Source organism: Triticum aestivum, chromosome 2B (assembly GCF_018294505.1).
Source record: "Triticum aestivum cultivar Chinese Spring chromosome 2B, IWGSC CS RefSeq v2.1, whole genome shotgun sequence".
Classification (NCBI taxonomy): Eukaryota; Viridiplantae; Streptophyta; class Magnoliopsida; order Poales; family Poaceae; genus Triticum; species Triticum aestivum.
Genome location: NC_057798.1, coordinates 399,555,966 through 399,576,745, shown reverse-complemented (window position 1 = coordinate 399,576,745; position 20,780 = coordinate 399,555,966). Strand labels below are relative to the sequence as shown.

Here is a 20,780-nt window from a genome sequence, read left to right as displayed (position 1 = left end):
AGGACGAGCAGGAGCTTGGCTCGATCATGGTGGTTACAGGTCGAAGCAGGCAACGGGGCTTGCAAGCGAGATGTGCGTGTGTTGCGGGGCTTCTACGGGTGTTGGTGATGCGTGTGGACTCGCTGAAGATGCATGCATTGGATCTGAACCAAGCGGAGCAAGACAGAGAGACAGGGTCGGGCTTGCAGGTCGAGGCGCTTGGCCACGGCGGGCGTGTAGGCATGCAGTGGGGCTTGCGTGCGGCACTTGAGGCAAGGATGCAGCGAGGCAATGAGGTGAAGCAAAGCAGGGGACCGAGCGAGGTGAGCGGGGACAAGATCCGATGGGGCACGGTAGCGTTTCTCTGAAAGTTTCAGAGATTCGCCGGAGCAGCGAGGGCACGACGATGGCATGGATCTAGTAGTGACTCCGGTGACCTAAACGCGACAGGAAGAAGAGGGAGGGAAGCAGGTATACCTAGCTCACCCTAGGACACGCAGACGGCCACGGAGACAAACCAGCGGTGACGCGGACGAGCTCTGAACCCGACGCGGTTCCTATCCGAGGAAGAAGGAAGCAGGGGAGGATGCCAGGCGCGTGACTTGGCGACGCAGAGGAAGCAGACGAAGTCGAGGAAGAAGATCGCGGCATACTTGGACCCTTCTTGCTCCTAGCCTTGCTTGAAGTTGAAGAAGACAACGAGGAGGCCTCACAAACAATGGCGGAACGCGCTCGGTGGTTCTTCTCTGAACTCTCTCTGCTTCCTCACTTGGGAACGAAGGAGGAGACAAAAGAAGAAGATAGAGGTGGTGGCGGCTGAGGGGGGAAGAGGGAAACCCTAGGGGCGAGGCGCTGCTTATAAGGGGGCGCGAGCGCTGGGCCTCGACGTCCGTGAGCTCACGGCGCGACGGTGCGAGCGCTCTGGCTCATAAGCGAGGGAGACGGAGAGGAACGGAGCAGGTGACCGTGAGGGGGATGGGTCGCTGGCAGGCAGGCCCGGCAAGAGAGAGAGGGAAAGAGTCGGCGCTGGCGGGCTGCGGGCGAGGGAAAAACTGGGCCAGCCTGGAGGTGAGGCCCGGCTGGCTGCTGCTGAGGCCTTTTCCATTTCCTTTAAGTTTTTGTTTATTTAAATAAACAGCAAAAGAAAAGAAAAATGGCCAGGGGGCTAGGAGAAGAGTTTTTCAGATATAAAACTATCCTCAAGCTCCTGGAGTTTTTTAGTATTTGAAATAATTGGTTTGGGCATTTTTAGAGGTAGAAAAATAAAACAAGTTTGAATATAATTCAAACTTGAGGTATTTTTTAACCCAACCAAAACATCTTCAAATGAGCTGAAAAATGGCAGAGAGGGTGTAGGCAATGTGCAAGATTTATAGGAAAAGAATGAACATAAATGAGGGCAGGGAAGAACTCACTTGCACAAAGAAATAAAAGAAGAGGAAGAAGAAGGAAGGGAGAGGTGATGATGCATGATCATACATGGAGCAATCAACAAACATAATGTAGGGGCAATGCACATGATGGACTTGGAAACAACATGAATGACACAATGCTATACTATGATGCATCAGGCAAAGGATGGCATAATGCAAAATAATTAAAGATGAACATGATGCAATAAACAAAATATGGCAATGGCATACATCATGAGCATGGCATAAACACATAGGAATGAAATAAGCAAAACAATTATGATAATGCAACAAACATAATACACACACGACAACAACTAAAATAAATGGAAGGAAACTTGAGCATCGGTCTCGGGGCATTACAAATAAGTCTCATTTGAAATCAATAGTCTTCAGCATATAAGAACCAGCACAGGAAGTATCGAGTAGGTTGCGATCATTGAGAGAAAGCCGAGCATAATTTTTTTGAATAATCATTTCCCGGGAGAGCTCATGATTGGGGCATGAATATAACATTGACTTAAGCCTTCCCCAAGCTTGAGCGATGCTTTCTCCTTCGCGAGGCCAGAAATTATATATGTAACTACGATCACGATGAACAAGATGCATAGGATAGAACTTCTGGTGAAATTCCAACTTCAATCGTTTATAATTCCAGGATCTCGTATCATCACATAGCCTATACCATGTCAATGCATCTCCCTTCAAAGATAAAGGGAAGACCTTCCTTTTGACAACATCATCGGGAATACCTGCAAGCTTAAATAATCCACAAACTTCATCCACAAAGATAAGGTGTAAATCGGGATGCAATGTTCCATCTACTGCAAATGGATTAGCTAGCAGTTTCTCTATCATACCCGAAGGAATCTCAAAGTAAATATTTTCAAAAAGTTCAGTAGGTTGAGGAGCAACTCTTTGCTCTTTTGGTTGGGGTGAAGATACCCCGAACAAGCCCCACAAAGGATTAGTTTCCATAGTGACAAGTAACAGAAAATTTCAGCACACTATATAAAAGTTTTCTTACCAAGTTCCACTCACCAAAAGCGCTACACTCCCCGGCAACGGCACCAGAAAAGAGTCTTGATGACCCACAAGTGTAGGGGATCTATCGTAGTCCTTTCTATAAGTAAGAGTGTCAAACCCGACGATAAGCAAAAGGAAATGATAAGCGGTTTTCAGTAAGGTTTTCTCTGGAAGCACTGAAATTGTAGGTAATAGATAGTTTTGTGATAAGATAAATAGTAATGAGTAACAAGTAAATAAAGTAAATAAAGTGTAGCAAGGTGGCCCAATCCTTTATGTAGCAAAGGATAAGCCTGGACAATTTCTTATAATGAGAAAAGAGCTCCCGAGGACACATGGGAATTATCGTCAAGCTAGGTTTCATCACGCTCATATGATTCGCGTTTGGTACTTTGATAATTTGATATGTGGGTGGACCGGTGCTTGGATACTGCCCTTACTTGGACAAGCATCCCACTTATGATTAAACCGTATTGCAAGTGTCCACAACTACAAAAGAAGTATTAAGGTAAATCTAACCATAGCATTAAACATATGGATCCAAATCAGCCCCTAACGAAGCAACGCATAAACTAGGGTCTAAACTTCTGTCACTCTAGCAACCCATCATCTACTTATTACTTCCACATGCCTTCCTCTAGGCCCAAATAATGGTGAAGTGTCATGTAGTCAACGTTCACATAACACCACTAGAGGAAAAGACAACATACATCTCATCAAAATATTGAACGAATACCAAATTCACATGACTACTAATAGCAAGACTTCACCCATGTCCTCAGGAACAAACGTAACTACTCACAAAGAATATTCATGTTCATAATCAGAGGAGTAATAATATGCATTAAGGATCTGAACATATGATCTTCCACCAAGTAAACCAATTCGTATCAACTACAAGGAGTAATCAACACTACTAGCAACCCACAGGTACCAATTTGTGGTTTGGATACAAGATTGGATACAAGAGATGAACTAGGGTTTTGAGAGGAGATGGTGCTGGTGAAGATGTTGATGGAGATTGACCCCCTCCCGATGAGAGGATCGTTGGTGATGACGTTGGTGATGATTTCCCCCTCCCAGAGGGAAGTGTCCCCGGTAGAACAGCTCCGTCAGAGCCCTAGATTGGTTCCGCCAAGGTTCCGCCTCGTGGCGGCGGAGTTTCTTCCCGTAAGCTTGCCCATGATTTTCCCAGGGTAAAAGCCCTCATATAACAGAAGATGGACACCGGGGGACCACCAGGGGTCCCAAGAGACAAGGGGCGCGCCCAGTAGGGGTGGGCGCGCCCCCACCCTCCTGGCCAGGGTGTGGGCCCTCTGATGTATTTCTTCCACTGAATAATTCTTATTAATTCCAAAAACAGGTTTCGTGGAGTTTCAGGATTTTTGGAGCAGTGCAGAATAGGTTTCCAATGTTTGCTCCTTTTCCAGCCAGAATTCCAGCTGCCGGCATTCCCCCATCTTCATGGTAAACCTTGTAAAATAAGGGAGAATAGCCATAAGTATTGAGATATAATGTGTAATAAGAGCCCATAATGCAATAAATATTGATATAAAAGCATGATGCAAAATGGACGTATCAGCAGGGTGGGGCCTCGGCTGAGCCGGCGATGTCCTCTGCCTCGTTGTTGGTGGGGTGGGGCCTCAGTGGAGTAGGGCCTCCGCCTCCGTGCCAGCGGGGCGGGGCCTCGGCGGAGCCGGGGATGTCCTCTGTCTCGTTGCTGGCGGGGCGGCGCCTCGGCGGAGCGGGGTAAATCCTCCCCCTTGTTGCCGGCAGGGTGGGGTCTCGGCTGACCCGGCGATGTCCTCTGCCTTGTTGTTGGCAGGGCAGGGCCTCGGTGGAGTAGGGCCTCCGCCGTGGTGCTGGCGGGACGGGGCCTCGGCGGAGCCGGCGGTGTCCTCTGCCTCGTTGTTGGTACCGCGAGGCCTCGGCCGAGTAGGGCCTTGTCGACGCCAGCGGAGCGGGGACTCGTCGGAGCCGGCATTGTCCTCTGCCTCGTCCTCGGTCTCGCCAAACAGCGCCTCGCCCGCTTCATCGCCCTCTTTGTAGGCGGCCGCAGCCTCCGCCACCTGCATGCGGTACCGCCAGCGCTCGAGGCGGCCCTCGCGGGCGGAGCGGTACGAGTCGAGTAACGCGTCCTGCTCCGCCAGCTCCGCAGCGATCTGCTCCTCCCCCTGCAGGTGCTCCTGGAGGAGATGGTGGTTGTAAGCAGCGTCGGCTTGTGCCTTCTGAAACTACTCCTGACGCTTCTGCCTCACCGTGTCCATGTATTGGGCACGGGCCTCGCCGATGGTCATGGTGCAATGCATTGACGAGGATGGCGCGGAGGAGGGGGTTGGCACCGGATCGTCGACTACCATGTTCTGCATTGGGACGTCGACGTCCTCCGGTTGCCTGCCAGCTAGCCAGTCGGCAGCAATGGATGCCATCTCCTTATGGTCCATCGTCTGCCTGTCCCAAAGAGCGCTGGAGCGTGAGGAAACCATGGTGGGCAGTAGTGGTGCATACAAGAGAAAAGGAACGGAGGCGGATGAGTACGGCTATGGACGGTGCAGCAGTTTATATAGCAATGGTGGGCGACGGAGGGACGGACGTGTGGCGTCGGAGTAGCCGCCTCGGCAACCATGTATCATTAATGTGGGCGGCAGATGGACGGACAGACGACACTTGTGTCGTTTGAAGGCGGAGCAATCTCCTGCACCGGGAAGCGTGGCGGGCGGCGCTGACCGTTTCAGGCAGAAAGCGCGCGCGGGCGAAGGAGGCGGTCTGGGTGGGCCAGGGCAGTCAGACTCGTGCTTGGCAGCAGGTCGGTCCAGTAGTCGGACATGCTGGCTCGCCAGCGAGCTCGCCGAGCTGAGCGACGACAATCAGACAATGGACGTAGCTTTCGACCAGGAGCCGGCGCCACTGTCCAAACCAGTTCATGCCGTGTTCACCATAGAGCAGGTGCAGCCGCACTTCAACGCCCTAATGGCGGAAGAGCTACCAGCGCAGTAGGACATGTGCTGCAACCTCTGTCTCCTCAACAAGCACCGGTGAACAAGCGAACGACAATGCCGTCGCGGACATGTGGTCCTATGATCCTAGCTTCCCAAATGAGCAGCAGGCGTTGTATCAGACCATCCGTAGGGCCCGCGAGGTCCTCTCCATCGTCCTTCGAATTGTTGCGCTCGCCATGGCGCCGCCGTCTCGCATTTTCAACATGGTCAACAGACACGAGGAATGAGGAGATGACTTTACTTGGAGAGAATGACAGTGGGGACCCAGCAGGGCCATATCCGCACGTACGCAAGTGCCTCCTTATTATATACAACTGGATTTTCTTTGCTTCCTCCTGGTTTCCTGACATCACGGTCTCACACCATTATTAACCTATGTAGTCAATAAACAAGAGAATTGCACAAGGAGCGGCCGACAGCTGGGACCAAGCAGCTCAAGCAGTATTTGTGTTTTTGAGAGGTGAGCACTGCAGAGTTTTTCTTGAGCGATGTTTTCGTTGTTGTTAGAGGAGAGCAGGGTATTAACTAGGCGGGTTGTGGCCCTTTTAGCCTAGACCAGATATCCAACACATATATTAATTTTTTTCAAGCTGAAAATGTTTAGCCCAGCTATACTTTTTTTTGAGGAATACCCAGGCAAGATCAACTTGTTATTCTTCGCCCCGCTGGGCTGCAAATCTTTCCTAGAAGGGATGCATTAGGCTTAACAAGAAAATGGGCTTTAAAAAATAATAAATGAGATGTAATTATAAAAACTGGGCAGTAACTATAAAAAATGCACCAAACACGTAATTACTTTATAAAATATTATTTTTGGATTTTGAAAATTTTAATTTCATTAATTGTTGCGCGCGTAATGTTTCATTGATTTTTATGTAATACAAATCTATATTTAAATTATATTTAAGCTGACTAGAAATTTTGGGATAAAAATATTTCGGATCCCATCAAAATTTGAGAAATTTTATTGAATTCTGTTTTAAACGGTTGGTTGAAATTATTGATCGTTGTCCTAGCTAGAAAATGGGTTGTACTTTTAACAAACTGTAAATGAGTTGTAGTAAATTCCATTAGAATTCAAAATTGGGTTGTACATTCTTACAAATCTCAAATGGGCTATAAATTCTCTACCACACACTTGTGGGCCTACTAAGTTGACGTGTCCCTAAAAAATAAGTTGACGTGTATGCAAAACTTTGTCAACTTATAGTCAACACACGGTTCTAGCAGCAGTGGCCGTTGGATATCCATCCAACAGATGTCGTGCTTCTTTTTCAATCTCGGATATTCTAACTTCACCCGCCCAAAAAATGATTCCTCCCCCTGACATCTGGGGCGCATCATTTCGGAAGCTGGCCTGTGGGCCTACTAAGTTGACGCATACCAAGGGCTTTGTCAACTTAGTCAATATAAACGATTCTAGCTGCAGTTACCGTATGATGTCCATCCAACGGCCGTCGTGCTTCTTCAACCTCTGGTCTTCTTGCTCCAGCCGCCCAAAGCAGCGCCGGTCGTGCCGCCTGCTCCTGCCTCCCGTGGCCGGCTGTGCTGCCGCGGAGGCCTCACCGCCCCCTACTACTCCCATCGCTGGCCAGGCCATCACTTCACTCACCCACACCTCCTGTTATTCTGCGGTGACGGCAGCCTCACACCGCAGCCAAACGATTGAACCCTCGTACTCTTCTCCACATGGGCATCCACTGCCACATCTTCCCTGGCTCCACGTCGTCCCCTTCCTAGGCCTCGCCGTCGTCCATCGCCTTGGTGTTCTCGGCGTGGCGTGGTCAATATGGTCAACGACCGGCTTCCATCGGAAGAGTACTGTACGTGGAGAGGCTGATAGCTGGGTCCACGGCCCAGCAAGGAAGTACCTCCTTATTACGCAAAAAATAATGATTCCTCCACCTGACAGCAGGGACCCATCGGACGGGCCACCGTATTTGGCGAAAAAATGTTTCCCCCTGACTATTGGGACCTACCAGCTACATCTTCGCTCGCAAGGAAGTGCGTCCATATTACCGGAAAAACAATGATTCACCCCCTGACTGCTGGGACCCACCAGCTACATCTTTGCACGTAAGGAAGTGCCTGACAGTCGGGACCCACCTGGTCGAAGCGTACGTAGCGTTGTCATTCTGGTCGCGAACGTGTACGTACACTAGTCGATGTAGAGGCGCGCACGTGTCGTATTAGAGGCGTGCACGTAGCATGCACACGTACGTATAGCGGCCAGGGTGCAAGAAAGTAAATACGATCACGTACATACATACGGGCGGGGTATCGAACGCCTACTCGCGCATACGTATGACCAGGGCTCGTGTACATGGCTGGGTCGGAACGGAGAAACTGCGTCGTCATGATGTTCATGGGGAGCCAACCGACTAGGTCAGAACGGAATGCGTCGTCGTGTTCATCGGGAGGGCTTGGACGGAACAGCCGATGGAAACGAGGCCTAGCGTACCGCAGAACAGAGGAAACGGCTTTGTGTTCGATCGGCCACGGTCGAAACGGGATCCTGTTCATCGGGAGGGGTCTGGCATACCGCAAAATGGAGGAAACGGACTTCTGTTGGACCTCTTACAGTCGAAACGGGGTCCTGTTGATCGGGAGGGGTGTGGCATACCGCAAAATGGAGGAAATGGACTTGTGTTGGAGCGCTACAGTCGAAACGGGGGTCCTGTTCATCAGGAGGGGTGTGGCGTACCGCAAAACGGGACTCCACGAGATACTGTTCATCTCCACCGCCGACCTCCTCCAGCCTCCACGGGCTACTGTTCACCCACCGTCGACCTCCTCCAGCCTCCACCTGTGACTATTCATCCACGGGCTCCTGTTCATCCAGCCTTCACCGCGCGCTCCTCCACCGGCTATTGTTCAACCAGCCCTCTCCACGGGGTCCTGTTCACCACCCCTCCACGGGCTAATATTCATCTAGCCCTCCACCGGCTACTGTTCAATGAGCCCTCCATCGACTATTAATCAACCTTCCCTCCACGGGGTCCTGTTCATCCAGCCCTTCATGGGGTCTTGTTCATCCACGCCTAACCGGCTCGATCGATCGGGGTCCTGTTCATCCAGCGACAACACCACGGGGTCCTTTTCATCCAACTCCCACCAGGAACCGTTCATCTAAACCCCCCAACAACGCTCACTGTTCATCCAGAGGCAGCATTGATCGTCTTCAGTTAGCAACAGTAGCGAAGGAATCGCTCGATCGGGTTACAGTTAACAGCCATCGATCGATCGCTCGGGTTCAGTAACGCGTAGCCTGCAGAGCAATCGCTCGGATTCAGTAGGCGAACACCTCGCTCGGGTTCAATTAGAGCCCAACTCCTCGCACTCACGCACGTGCGTGTACGAGAGAAACACGCAAACCTTTGTGCATCGCTCGGCCACGACCACCCACCGTAACCGGGAATAACCCGATATTTTCCTCGCCCTCGCTTCTAACATGGTTTTTTCTGTCATGGGCGGCCCAAAGAATGTCATGCAGCTGCGTCTCCAGCCCGCCCAGGACGAAAAGCTAATTTTCTGTCATAGAAGTAGGAGTCCACCACATCTATGATGATACCGGGTTTTGTCACAATTATCGTCATAGAAGTGTCATAAGCATGACAGGAAAAAAATTGTTCGGCCCAAAATGTCACGAATGTGTCTTTTTTTGTAGTGGTGCAATTCATGTTCAGATATGGATCAGGTAAAATCGGAATGACCCAAAGAAATCAAAAAGCAGTTACTTTTTGTCAAGCATACTACATTTCTATTTTAGAATTTAGGTTGTGAGCCACCTCCACCAAATCTATGACGCCTTGTATCAAGCACTAACCATAAAGGCATGTACCAAGCAATAGCTCGTAATTTGTTCTTGGAAAGTTGACGAAACTCAACTGATGTTTTCAGTTGCTCCTATGCAAATAAAGCCTAAATTCACATCTTTTGATGTTGTTGGTTATTATCAGAGAAAGCAGATACACTGGAAAGTTTACAGAACTAAGCTAGTTTGAGCAAGATTTTAAATGAAGCATTTCAATAGCCATAAATTTGATATATCCCATCAGTGATCGCTACAAGGATATCTATTATTATATGTAGGCAGTTACCAATTCCCATAATGATTTTTGGGCCAGAACAAAGGTTTTCTACATTACAAGGATGCTAATTTGTTGGAAATCAGGAAGCGAAGCCATGCCTGCAGGTTAGCACAGTTGTTACAAAAATTACCATCCCTCCTTTTGCTGTTAAATATGGCTAACACGTTAATCTGCTCACTTCACAATATGTGTATGCCTGTAACCAAACCTATTACATATCAATATACCTTGATCTATTATTTTGGATGGTACAAGCTATGTGAATTCTACTGCTTAATATAATGCTAACATGTGTCTTCCAGCAACTTTAGAGATGAACGTGAGCTATGAACATGAGCTATTTGAGTCTATGCTCTCACATTGAACCATCTGGCTGATACTATTTGGTATTCATAAGGAAATAAATCTCAATGTCACAAGAATTATACCCATAATAGAAATCGAGTTCACAATGTTGTGCCCAAGGATAACTTGGATGTTACCATTCCAGCATCTCGATTTTTGTGCTCCTATACCTGAAACTTGATGTGAAATACTCCAAAGTATCTCAAATATTTCTGTTGTCAAATTAGTCTATATATTTATGAATTCCACTCTTTGATTACTACTTAAGATTTTTTGGATATTTTAGTATGGACTACTTATAGATTGATAGTATGGACAACGTACAGACTGAAATGAGTGAACAAACACACTAAAACTTAACTATATATATCTGATTCAAAAAAGTTAGAACATATTATATTATGAACATAGGGAGTAACAAATATAATGGGCGGACACAACAACGCGCGCCATAATGGTCTAGTTATATACTGGTGAGGGAACAGTTTGAAGCTTATTTAGGAGTAATATTCATTAAGAACTAACATTTTGATACTTTGTCATGTTTACCATTGTCCAGTTAATTGTAAAAATTCACACACCAGATGCGCTTGCCTTGTGTATGCTCAATTTGGAATCGCTCTTATGTGGTGTTATTAATGTAATTGTACTTCTTTCATCCTAGGTTGACCTGGCATGGTACATCAGAGAAGTCTCTTTATATTTCACATGCACACATGCTTACCTTTTACTGCATCCCCTAGCAGAAACTCCTCTACTCATGCATGAACCACGGAGAAAGGAATGAGAAGTTGTTGAACTACTGATCACGTGTCCCCTCCTCCGATTTAGGTTCTAAAGTTGCCTCTGATCCCCGTTCCGCGTTGTGCCCGATTGGGTGATGAGGTCTCTCCTGATATTTTTGGTAGGTTTGTGGTTGTTTCAATTGAAAAGGAATGCATTTATCTGATGAGGTGACGTTTCAGGTTTCAATCCATGGTCGGGAAGAGACGTGAGATCGTATTGAGCATGGGTTGATCAGGTCGTGGGATCAATCCCTTTTGTCTTATCGCCAGCAAATAAGCTGATCTGTCTCTCGACAAATTTCTCTGGTGCAATTTAATTTCACCTATTCTGTACCTGGATGGCTAAGTTATTTTGTGACGGCTTATTCTAGGTAATCTCTCCCTACAGAGTTTTAGGATTCATGGGCATTGACCCTGATCAAGTCATATAACACGGAGTGACCAGTTAATACCATTGGCATATCTTCTCCATTTGCTCATGTGTGCTCCTGTATCCCAGACTTCAGTCATATACTCTTATCTCTGTGGAGACGCCCATGTTCGTAAGTTGTGAGCGGTTCTGCATACAGTTTGATCTTGCAACGCATGGTTATGTCTTAATTTTCAAGTTATTTTGATTTGATGCATGCTAAAAAACATACTCTCCTCATGTCTATCTGGAGATGACAAGCACTCATGATCAGGGCCGGCCCTGATGGGGGGGCAGGGGGGGCGGCCGCCCCGGGCCCCCAATATCTTGGGGCCCCCTCCTACCTGGCCTGCTTACATACGTACATTAGTGATCTGGGCCTTGCTGGGTGAGGCGAAGAAAAATGCAAACTGGGCTTCGTGGAACCGTGCAAGTACGTGCTTTGGCAGCCTAACCGTACATTACAAACGTACTATCGATCCATCCGATGGATCTAGGTTTGCGTATGGATTGCCGGCCCTCGTCTCTATCTCCACTAATCGCGATTTGTAAAGTCGCCTGAGCCACCGAGCGCTGAGCGCTGGCCGCCGCCCGCCGCCCGCCAGCGGACGCAGCAGAATGCCCACCGCGCATAGGCTACCTCGGTCCTTGCCATACACACCATCGTTGATTTCAAATAAGGTAGCTTATGTCTTAGTGATTTGGTCTTATCTTCTGCCCTAGAATTTTTCCATAAGACCTTGTGTTAAATTTTTAATTAGTACTTGTCTCTTCTAAATTTCAGATCTACTATGTCCGATGGTGAGAAAAAAGAGATGAAAAAATTATTTGATGAGTTGATAGTATCACAGAGATCGTTGTGGATGAGAAAACTAATGCTAATCAAGAGACGATGACCATATAGAAGTCAATGTTGACATCATGGAATGTTTGAAGAAAATTCTAAGGTAATCTATAAATGTTCTTGGTAACATTTCATGTATGAAGAAAATATTTGATATACTTATTATTTCATCTATCTCTATATATACTATCTAAAAGAATGAGGTTATGTATTACGTTTGTCCTTCGTTTAACCTTTCTACGTCCCCGCGCCTGTTTTTGTTTATCTCTCTCCCATCTTAATTTGATCCTCAACTGTCCCAATGTTTTATTAACTTATTACCATCTCTACTATTTATAAAGAACACAATGTTCCGTCTTAAGTTTGTCCTTAGTCCAACCTCCCTATGCCTCGTTCTTATTTTGATTTTTTTTCTTTCATATTTGGTTTTTCCCACAATTTTTTTCTCAAAACCGCCTCAACTAACCCATGTTTTATTGACTTACTGTTTGGTAAGCTAATAAGTGTCTTCGTTGTAGTGCAAAAAAAATTGTCTAGTGTGCTAATAAAAGGGCCCCGGATTTTAGTTTCGCCCCGGGCCCCCGAAATCTCAGAACCGGCCCTGCTCATGATAAGGTGTGTATCTCTCCATTCTCAAACCTAAATTCTAAAATAAAAATGCATAGTATCATATGAACATCTAATTTTTGAGCCCACTTTCACCAAAATCTACGAGGCCTTGTATCAAGCACTAACTGTAAGGGCATGTATCAAGCAATAGCTCGTAATTTGTTCTTGCAAAGTTGATGAAACTCAACTGAATTTTTTAGTTGCTCCTATGCACATAAAGCCTAAATTCACATCTTTGATGTTGTTGGTGATTATCAGAGAAAGCAGATGCATTGGAAAGTTTACAGAACTAAGTTAAAACATCTTATATTTTGGATAGAGGTAGTAACAAATATAATGGACGGGCGCGACAACACGCGCCTTCATGGTCTAGTAGGAACAGATACTTGACATGCAGAAAACGGTAGCAATAAACTTGATACGATCATATGATATGCTTATAGTTAGGGTCTTGTCCATCACATCATTCTTCTAATGATGTGATCCCGTCATCAAATAATAACTCGTGTCTATGGCTAGGAAACCATAGCCACCTTTGATCAACGAGCTAGTCCGGTAGAGGCTCACTAGGGACATGTATCCACACATCTATTTGAGTCTCCAGTCAATACAATTTTAGCATGGATAATAAAGAATTATCATAAACAAAAAATAATAATAACTACTTTATTATTGCCTCTAGGGCGTATTTCCAACAGTGGGGCTAGGGTTTACATGGGGCTCACCCGATCTTGCGCAACAGCCACCTTGGCTTGCTCACCAAGATGGTGCCCTTGCTCTAGTCGGGCCTCCGGGCTCCCTTCTTCCGCTGGGTTCTATCTGGGTCGCATGGGCACTGTGGCGGTCCTAGTACCAGGCTCCCCTTCAAGAACTGCATCATCAATAAGGTTTGGTACCAGTCATACATTTAGCAAAGAAAGTGAAAGGGAGGGCAAGAGTGGTTCGAAGGCAATTAATATTTTTTTTTGAGACACGAAGGCAATTAAATGACAAAAACCACGAGGCATTCGCTTCTTCCTTCCTTTGGGCCAATGAATATACAAAAGGAAGCTCTCCTGATCAAGACCGAAACGCACATCCTCGAACCTGGCAAACCTCCCTAGATTTTATTTTGATTTGCGAAATTATAGACATTCAAACCTGTCCGCGAACATTTGACGCACTTCATTGAATGAGAAAAGGTGTCCGAACTGTGTTGTTCGAACATTTAGGGATGTTTTGGTACCCGATGTTGGAGTTGCCCTACAACATCTACAATTAGACCACTCAAATCCTCCCCAAACGTCCGGACAGACAACCCGGTCACTACCGGTACACAAGAAGAAGAAAAATATCCAACTGATCCCCAACTTTGTCTTCATATGACTGGACTATCCGCAAATCCTCATATCTATACCAAATACGGGGAGCATATGAGGATGTCCGGGCAGTCCTCCACGACTCCACGTAGGATGTTGCCCACCGCGGACCATATTTTCTCTTTCTTTATTCTTTCTTTTCTCTTTCTTCAGCCCACTAATCAAATGCATTTGATCAGGCAATTCGGAAACAAAGTAAGGGACATAGTTGCATGCATGCACAAATGGAGTCTCAAAATGAACGCGCCCGGTCTTTGTCCGAATGCGTTCGTGGATTCAGATTTGGCTACTATGGATGCTCTAACAGCAAGTCCAACGCAGCGACCCAAACGGACGCGCGTTTTGTCAACTTTTTTGTCCGTTTGAATCGGCCGAGCGGGCGGTTGTTTCCGTTTTTCCGTTTAGATCGGCGCATGCACCCAACGCTGGCCCATCACAATTTTTTTTGCGCGTACTTAAAGAAAACCTGCACAAACAAGTCCAAACTAACATAATTAAATATTAAAACCCCTGTCAAACGCCGGGCAATCCACTTAAATTTAATTAAACATATTTAAAAATAGAAAATAACGCGCCTCCTCGTGCGCTGCCCTAGGCATCGTCGTCCTCCCCCGGGCAGGTGAGGTTGATCAGCTCCGGCCCCGAGGCCAGCCTAGGGGAATGTCGTATCCCAGGCCCGCGTCGCATCCTGCGCCGATTGAGTTGCCGGCTGGCGGGCGTGCTCCTCCGCCTCCCTCTCCCGGCGCTCCTCTGCCTCCCTTTCCCGGCGCTCCTCCTCCTCCCATGCCCAACGACGCTCCAACTCCATCTGACGCTCGCCGTCGGCGCGCTCCTCCAGCAGCGCGCGCGTCCTCCATTGTAGGAGGTACGCCGTCTCCTGTTTCGGTGTCGCCAATGCCACCTCGCCTGGTGCACCGGGATGTACATGCACTCCCTTTCTCGCGGCGGCGGTTCGCGTCGAGGTGGCGGCGGCGTCCGAGACGAGCTGGAGCTGGGGTGAGTTTGCCCTTGCCCTTGCCCTTGCTATAAAAAAACCATGGCTATCTAGGCGAGCTAGGGTTTGCATGTCGCTTGCGAGGGGGCAATTTGGCCAGTTGTGGACGGCGGAGGGAAGTGGATGAGGCCGGCCCCGACGTACGCTTTCATTAAAAAGGACGACGACCCGCAACTTCTACGCACTGCCAGGCAGACCCGTGGTAGGTGGCCGTGTTTAATACGACTGTGTACGATGGTTGGGCGGCCGACAGGTGGGGCCGCGACGGACAACAAGAGGACGCGTGCCGTGTTCGTGTGGATGCAAACCAGATGCAGATTTGGATTTGAAATGCGTTCAGATGGACACAAAGCGAACACGCTTTATGTTTGGATCTGCGTGTTGGACCGGCGCTTTGGTCTGTTTCGACCCACGAACACGCGCGGACAGTTTGGGTCGAACGGTTGGAGCTGAGTACCAAATTCCGTTTCCAGGAGAATACCAAATTCAGTTGCTATTACTGTAGGGTAAAGTTGTCAAATCCCCTTAATAAAAATCCAGAAAAGAAGAGGATGGAATCAAACCTCAGCACCTTACCCTCCGCACGTTAGCAATTGCGAATTGCGATTGCGGCGCACCACACGACCACCACAACCCCTCTTCCTCCTCCTCCCTCTCTCTTCGCACTAACCAATCCGAGTACAACTCGCCGTACTTGCACGCACACATAGGCAGATCCAATCCGACTGTACAAAAGCGCCGCCGTCCGCCGCTCACGTGGAAGAGGGAGAGGGAGCAGGGGAGAGGGGAAGGTAACACTGTCTTCTTCTTCTTCTTCTTCGTTATCGTCTCCTTCCCTTAGTTAGACTCTAGTGGATTCATGTTGTTAGATTTGGTTTTGCGGTTTCATGATCTCTGCTCGACCATACAAGCTAGATAGATTCGCGCTGTTTCTCGGTTCGTCTGGCCGGGCCCCGTCCTTGATTTCAGTTGCGGATTCCCGTTCCTTGATTTTCTTTCCTCGAAGCAAGAACACTGGAAGGATCCATATCGAATTGGATTCGACACGAATCTATGGCCAGGCTACTCGAATATATTCGCGCTGTAGTGGAAGCTTAGCTGTACTGTGGCTTATAATAGATAGAATTGCGACGCTGTTTTGGTTCGTTCTCTTTGATTTAATCCCAGATATTTAAAAATAGCTGCACTGAGCATAATACTACTACTCCTCCCCACCATCGTTACAAGATTTTTCAGATTGAAAAGGCTCATTAATAATGGTTAGCAGTGCAAAAGTTGTATCTTTCGGCTGTAAAATACAGTCAAAGGACATTGACGTGTCAGCTTCTGTCTCGTGCAAATCGTGACACGGGAACGGGGATATACAGGAAAAAGTGCCCTTCGCTTGCTTCCACCCTCACGGGAGGAGAGAAAGTGTGGGTGTGGAGGGACTCCTGGGGTTGAGGTGCAGGATCTCTCAAATCTCAATAATTGTGATCGGAATCAGTGACATCAAGAACCCTTTCGGTTTGGATCTTGTCCTTTTTGTTGCAACTTGCAAGATACTAGTATATATTGGCGATAGTTGTGGAGTCTATCAACTTAAGTTTGCTTGGACTTGTTATAATCTCAGCCGGACGGCAGTGGTACGCATATGCTTTGTTCTTGCATGGAACTGGATATTTTGTACTTGTCTTCAGTTTCAGTTGAATGTAGGCCGTGATGATTAAGGAATGGTTCTCCTTAGTACTACCTCTATTCACTAATGTAGGACGTTTTCGCAGTTCAATTTAAACTGCAAAAACGTCCTACATTAGTGAACAGAGGGTGTAGTTGTGTACATCAACAATTAATGGTTGCTTTTTTACTCAAAAGTTAACTGTAAATAGTTGACCTTTTGCTGTATATATTATATGCTTAACATGCTAAAACCATACGCAATGGAACATTTCAAGTCAATATTTCACATGTTAGGTATGATGCGTGCCAGATTGCTCACACTCTTCGTGTTTCTGCAGGATTTCCACGACTATATGCAACCTCCTGGAATAGTCTAGTTCCTAAATCCTTCTTCCATTCTGGCAGATATCAAGAGATCATTCAGGTCTCGCACCTCTGAGTGGGTGTGGATTTGCAACAATTCTGCAATCAACTTATCACTGCCTCTGGGAGTAACCCCATCATACATCTGGAGATTACGGCGAGCACTGGAGGGACTTTTTGTTGATTACGGTTAATTGAGGATAGTAGCTGAGATGTAACAAATTTTTTGAGCTGAGCTCTCTTCCAAGACAGGCCTCTGATTTAGCAATGTGATTGGATTGACTCTGTTTTTGGATCTGGTGTTAGCTCAGTTGACACTAGAGTTGACTTATGGTTAGGTTTTTCTGCTTTTCATCCTCAACTACACAACAGAAACCGAAGGTATGGAAAATACCGGATGCATTTTGAATGATTTCCAACTGTATTCTTTGTTTTGAGCTGCCAACTAATAGTTTCCCAAATATCTTTGTTCCCTTTTGTACTTTAGGGGTGCTTTCTGCTAGCAGATGAGACCATGCTCACTGTTTCAAAGAAAGATTCTCAGGAACAAACAGTGAAGTTCACTGCTGGATCAGCGAGCCCGAACCAGATGGCGGGTGAAAATAACCATTCAGTTGCTAGTGGGCAGTATGATATTAACTCATCATCTCACCAAGAATGCTGGAGATCTGATGAATGGAATAGACATGCATGCTCTGATGATGACAAGGAGGAGAAAGTTGGGCACCTACAGAAGAGTCAGTCTCTTGGAAACATGCTTCAAGAGGATTGTGATCATCATGGCAGTGAAGGTACTGAATGTGATATTACAGACCATGATTACAGAAGCCATTGCTCTGGTTTCAAGAGCAATACAGATGTTGAAGAATCCACTAGGCTAGGCAGCAAGAACAATGGGAATGTTTTTGATGCCTCATCTGACCTGATCAGTCATGGTGTTTATGAACCTTCAGTTGATCATGCTGCTGACTCTGACAGGCATCACTCTTATGATCATAAGAAATTTCCAAGGTCACAATCTGCTATATTTCAGAATAATTCTGATAGTGATCGAGAAGTTTCTGTTGATTCTGAGAGACTAGGCCCCCGTTGCAGATCTTTTGAGGATTTATGTTCAATGGACGGTGAAAAGGTTGATTACTTGAGTGGCGATGAAACAAATCGCTCGAAATCAAATTTGCATGTGCTTTGTGCTGGACCTTCTTCGCCAGGTATCTCTGAAGCATTAGGCTTGGAGGATTGTTCGGGAGGTCGATCTGGTGCTGCTGAAGATGGCCAACGGTCCTCTGCAAGTGTGGATGGAAATTTTGTGAGGGATGGGATGCTAAGTCATGACTACTGGGATGGCAAATATATTGCTGCTGATAACAAAGCTTATCCAGTTGCCGCTTGCTGTGCCGATTCAGGGCATAATTGTGTCATCAATGGTGCTTTAGATCAAGAAAGCAAAGAGAAATTGTGGCACAGAAATAGTGATCTCTACCATGAGTCACTTGGCATTGACATGCCTAATTTGAAGAACCTGTCTGACTCGAAGGATATTAGTGAGGAAGCTGAACACAATGAAACTGGAATGAATGGTGATCAGCATTTTGACGAGGACCTAAATGAACTTAGTCCAAGAGCTTACAGCATTAAAAGGATCGAGGATTGGATCAGCCGAATTGATATTGACAGTGACATTATTGTGGAGGAGCAGGGAGAAAGTTCAAGTTCTGCATCAACAAAATATAGCGAGTCGGTGATCAGTGTTTCTGCTGTGCGCCCTGATGCTAAAAGTCCTCTTGGCATGGAGATAGCTTACACTTATATTTCAAAGTTGACTCCTGTTTCTTCATCTGCACAACTGGCAAACCTTGGTTTGGTTGCAATCCCAAGACTGAGTGCGTTCTCGGGCCTACGGCTGTTGAACTTATCAGGGAACTCAATAGGTGAGTTTTCTTCCTATAATTCAGCAGATTAGTTATCGCTATTATTGGAATATTCATTTGTTTCAGGAGGTAATGCCATCAATTTCTCTAATATCTTGGCTTTCTGCACAGTGCGCATAACTGCAGGAGCTCTTCCGAAAGGTCTTCACATGTTAAGCCTGTCGAAAAATAATATCTCAATTATTGAAGGCCTTAGAGAACTAACGCGCTTACGCTTGCTGGACATAAGCTATAATAGGATCTCTAGGATTGGCCATGGTATGGATTTCAACAGCCTTTACTTTCTCTTTATGATATATGGTTAGCTTGTGGAGAACTGAGCGCCAGCTTAGTGCTTGGGCCACTGTCTGGTGCTCTTCTGCCACCAATACTACTTAATACTCTGATAAGTATATGGGTTGCCCTGATAATAATTTAATCATGTTCTCCATAAGTATATGCTCTGAATAGAGAAATCAATATGCTCTGTGGTCCTTGTTATATTGAATGTTTTGAAGAGGAAAATACAGTCCAGTGGATAAACATGGAATGATTGATTCTTAATAAAATTGCACCATGCTGTTGCAGTTAATGACAGTGTAAAACGAATAGATTTGCTTGCTTCTCATTGATTTATGTTTTGGGACACCTTTTAGGTTTGGCTTCATGTTCTTCTTTGAAGGAGTTATATCTGGCTGGTAACAAGATCAGTGAGGTAGATGGTCTTCACCGCCTTCTGAAGCTAAAAGTTCTGGACTTGCGCCACAACAAGATCTCAACATCTAAGGGCCTTGGTCAACTGGCTGCGAACTACAATTCCCTCGAAGCCATCAACCTAGATGGCAACCCGGCACAGAAGAACGTAGGTGACCAGCACCTGAAGAAGTACCTGTTAGGTCTCTTGCCAAACCTTGCTGTGTACAACAAGCAGCCTGTAAGAGCAACTGGCTCAAAAGAGGTCTCGGACCGTCACACACGCAAGATCTCTTCTTCCCATCGTTCTGACCGCAGTTCCAGATCGGACCGCAAATCTTCCAGGTTGGTGGCTGGCACATCTTCACGGCATGCCCGTCCTGCACATACTTCAGGCCCTTTGGTGAAGCAGTCGAGGTCCCGGAACATGCCAATGGCGGCGCTGGGCTCTAGACCAGTGGAATATGCAGGTGCTGGAGTTCCAGCGAAGCAAATTCAGATGGAGGAAAAATCGCAGTGAGATCATCCGAGCAGAGCTGCCTAGCCAGCCAAGGCTATTGAACAAGGATGTTGCAAGTTTTCCTGTTAAGTTTGTAAAATAATTAAGCTCAAACAGTATGGTGAAGAGCACTTTTCTTATACTGCTAAAGACATGTATTATTTTTTTTGTCGAGTACTACGTGGCAGTGTTTTTGGATAAAAATACACAGGAATGTTGTAAGTCTAGCACAAAACACAAATACCTCTGTGAATTGAATTGGTACCGTCAGTTGGATGTTTTTGTCTAGCATGTTTTGGTTTGGCTGTTACTGCAAGCTGAAACCTGAAAGTAGTTTTAAGTTATGTTTTCCTACCCAAAATCAGGTTGGGGAATCATTTTGCACAGGAAAATACCTTAGATGCACCGATTCCATGGGTTCCTGTGGGGCCACCCACGTGGTTGAGATGGTTCTTCAAGCGGTGAATACTTGCACTATTCCTTCAGGGTGGAACGAGACTGTGATTGCGATGATTCCTAAAATAAATTCTCTGAAGAAGGTTACTCAGTTCAAGCCAATTAATTTGTGTAATATGGTGTACAGGGTTATTTTCAAAATGATGGCTACACGATTGAAACTAATCTTACATGAGGTTTAAAGTGATTTTGTCTCGGGAGAATGATTACCGACTAGTGGCCTATGAGTGCTATCACACAATTAAAAATAAGAAGGAAGGTAAGGAGGGTTTGTGTGCTATTTAGGTGGACATGTATAAAGCCTACTAGTGGTTGGGGCCCGCCATTACGGGCCGCTTGAGAGGAAGTT

General features: G+C 46.5%; 1 protein-coding gene across 1 annotated transcript; it reads left to right on the top strand.

The window, feature by feature from the left end:
- Positions 1-15,354: 15,354 nt before the first annotated feature.
- LOC123045130 (uncharacterized) lies at positions 15,355-20,263 on the top strand. The gene is made up of 5 exons (XM_044468075.1): positions 15,355-15,642; positions 16,849-17,254; positions 17,361-18,804; positions 18,916-19,062; positions 19,440-20,263. The coding sequence occupies exons 2-5, from the start codon at positions 17,204-17,206 to the stop codon at positions 19,994-19,996; spliced, it is 2,199 nt and encodes a 732-aa protein (XP_044324010.1). The 5' UTR covers positions 15,355-15,642; positions 16,849-17,203; the 3' UTR covers positions 19,997-20,263.
- Positions 20,264-20,780: the final 517 nt, after the last annotated feature.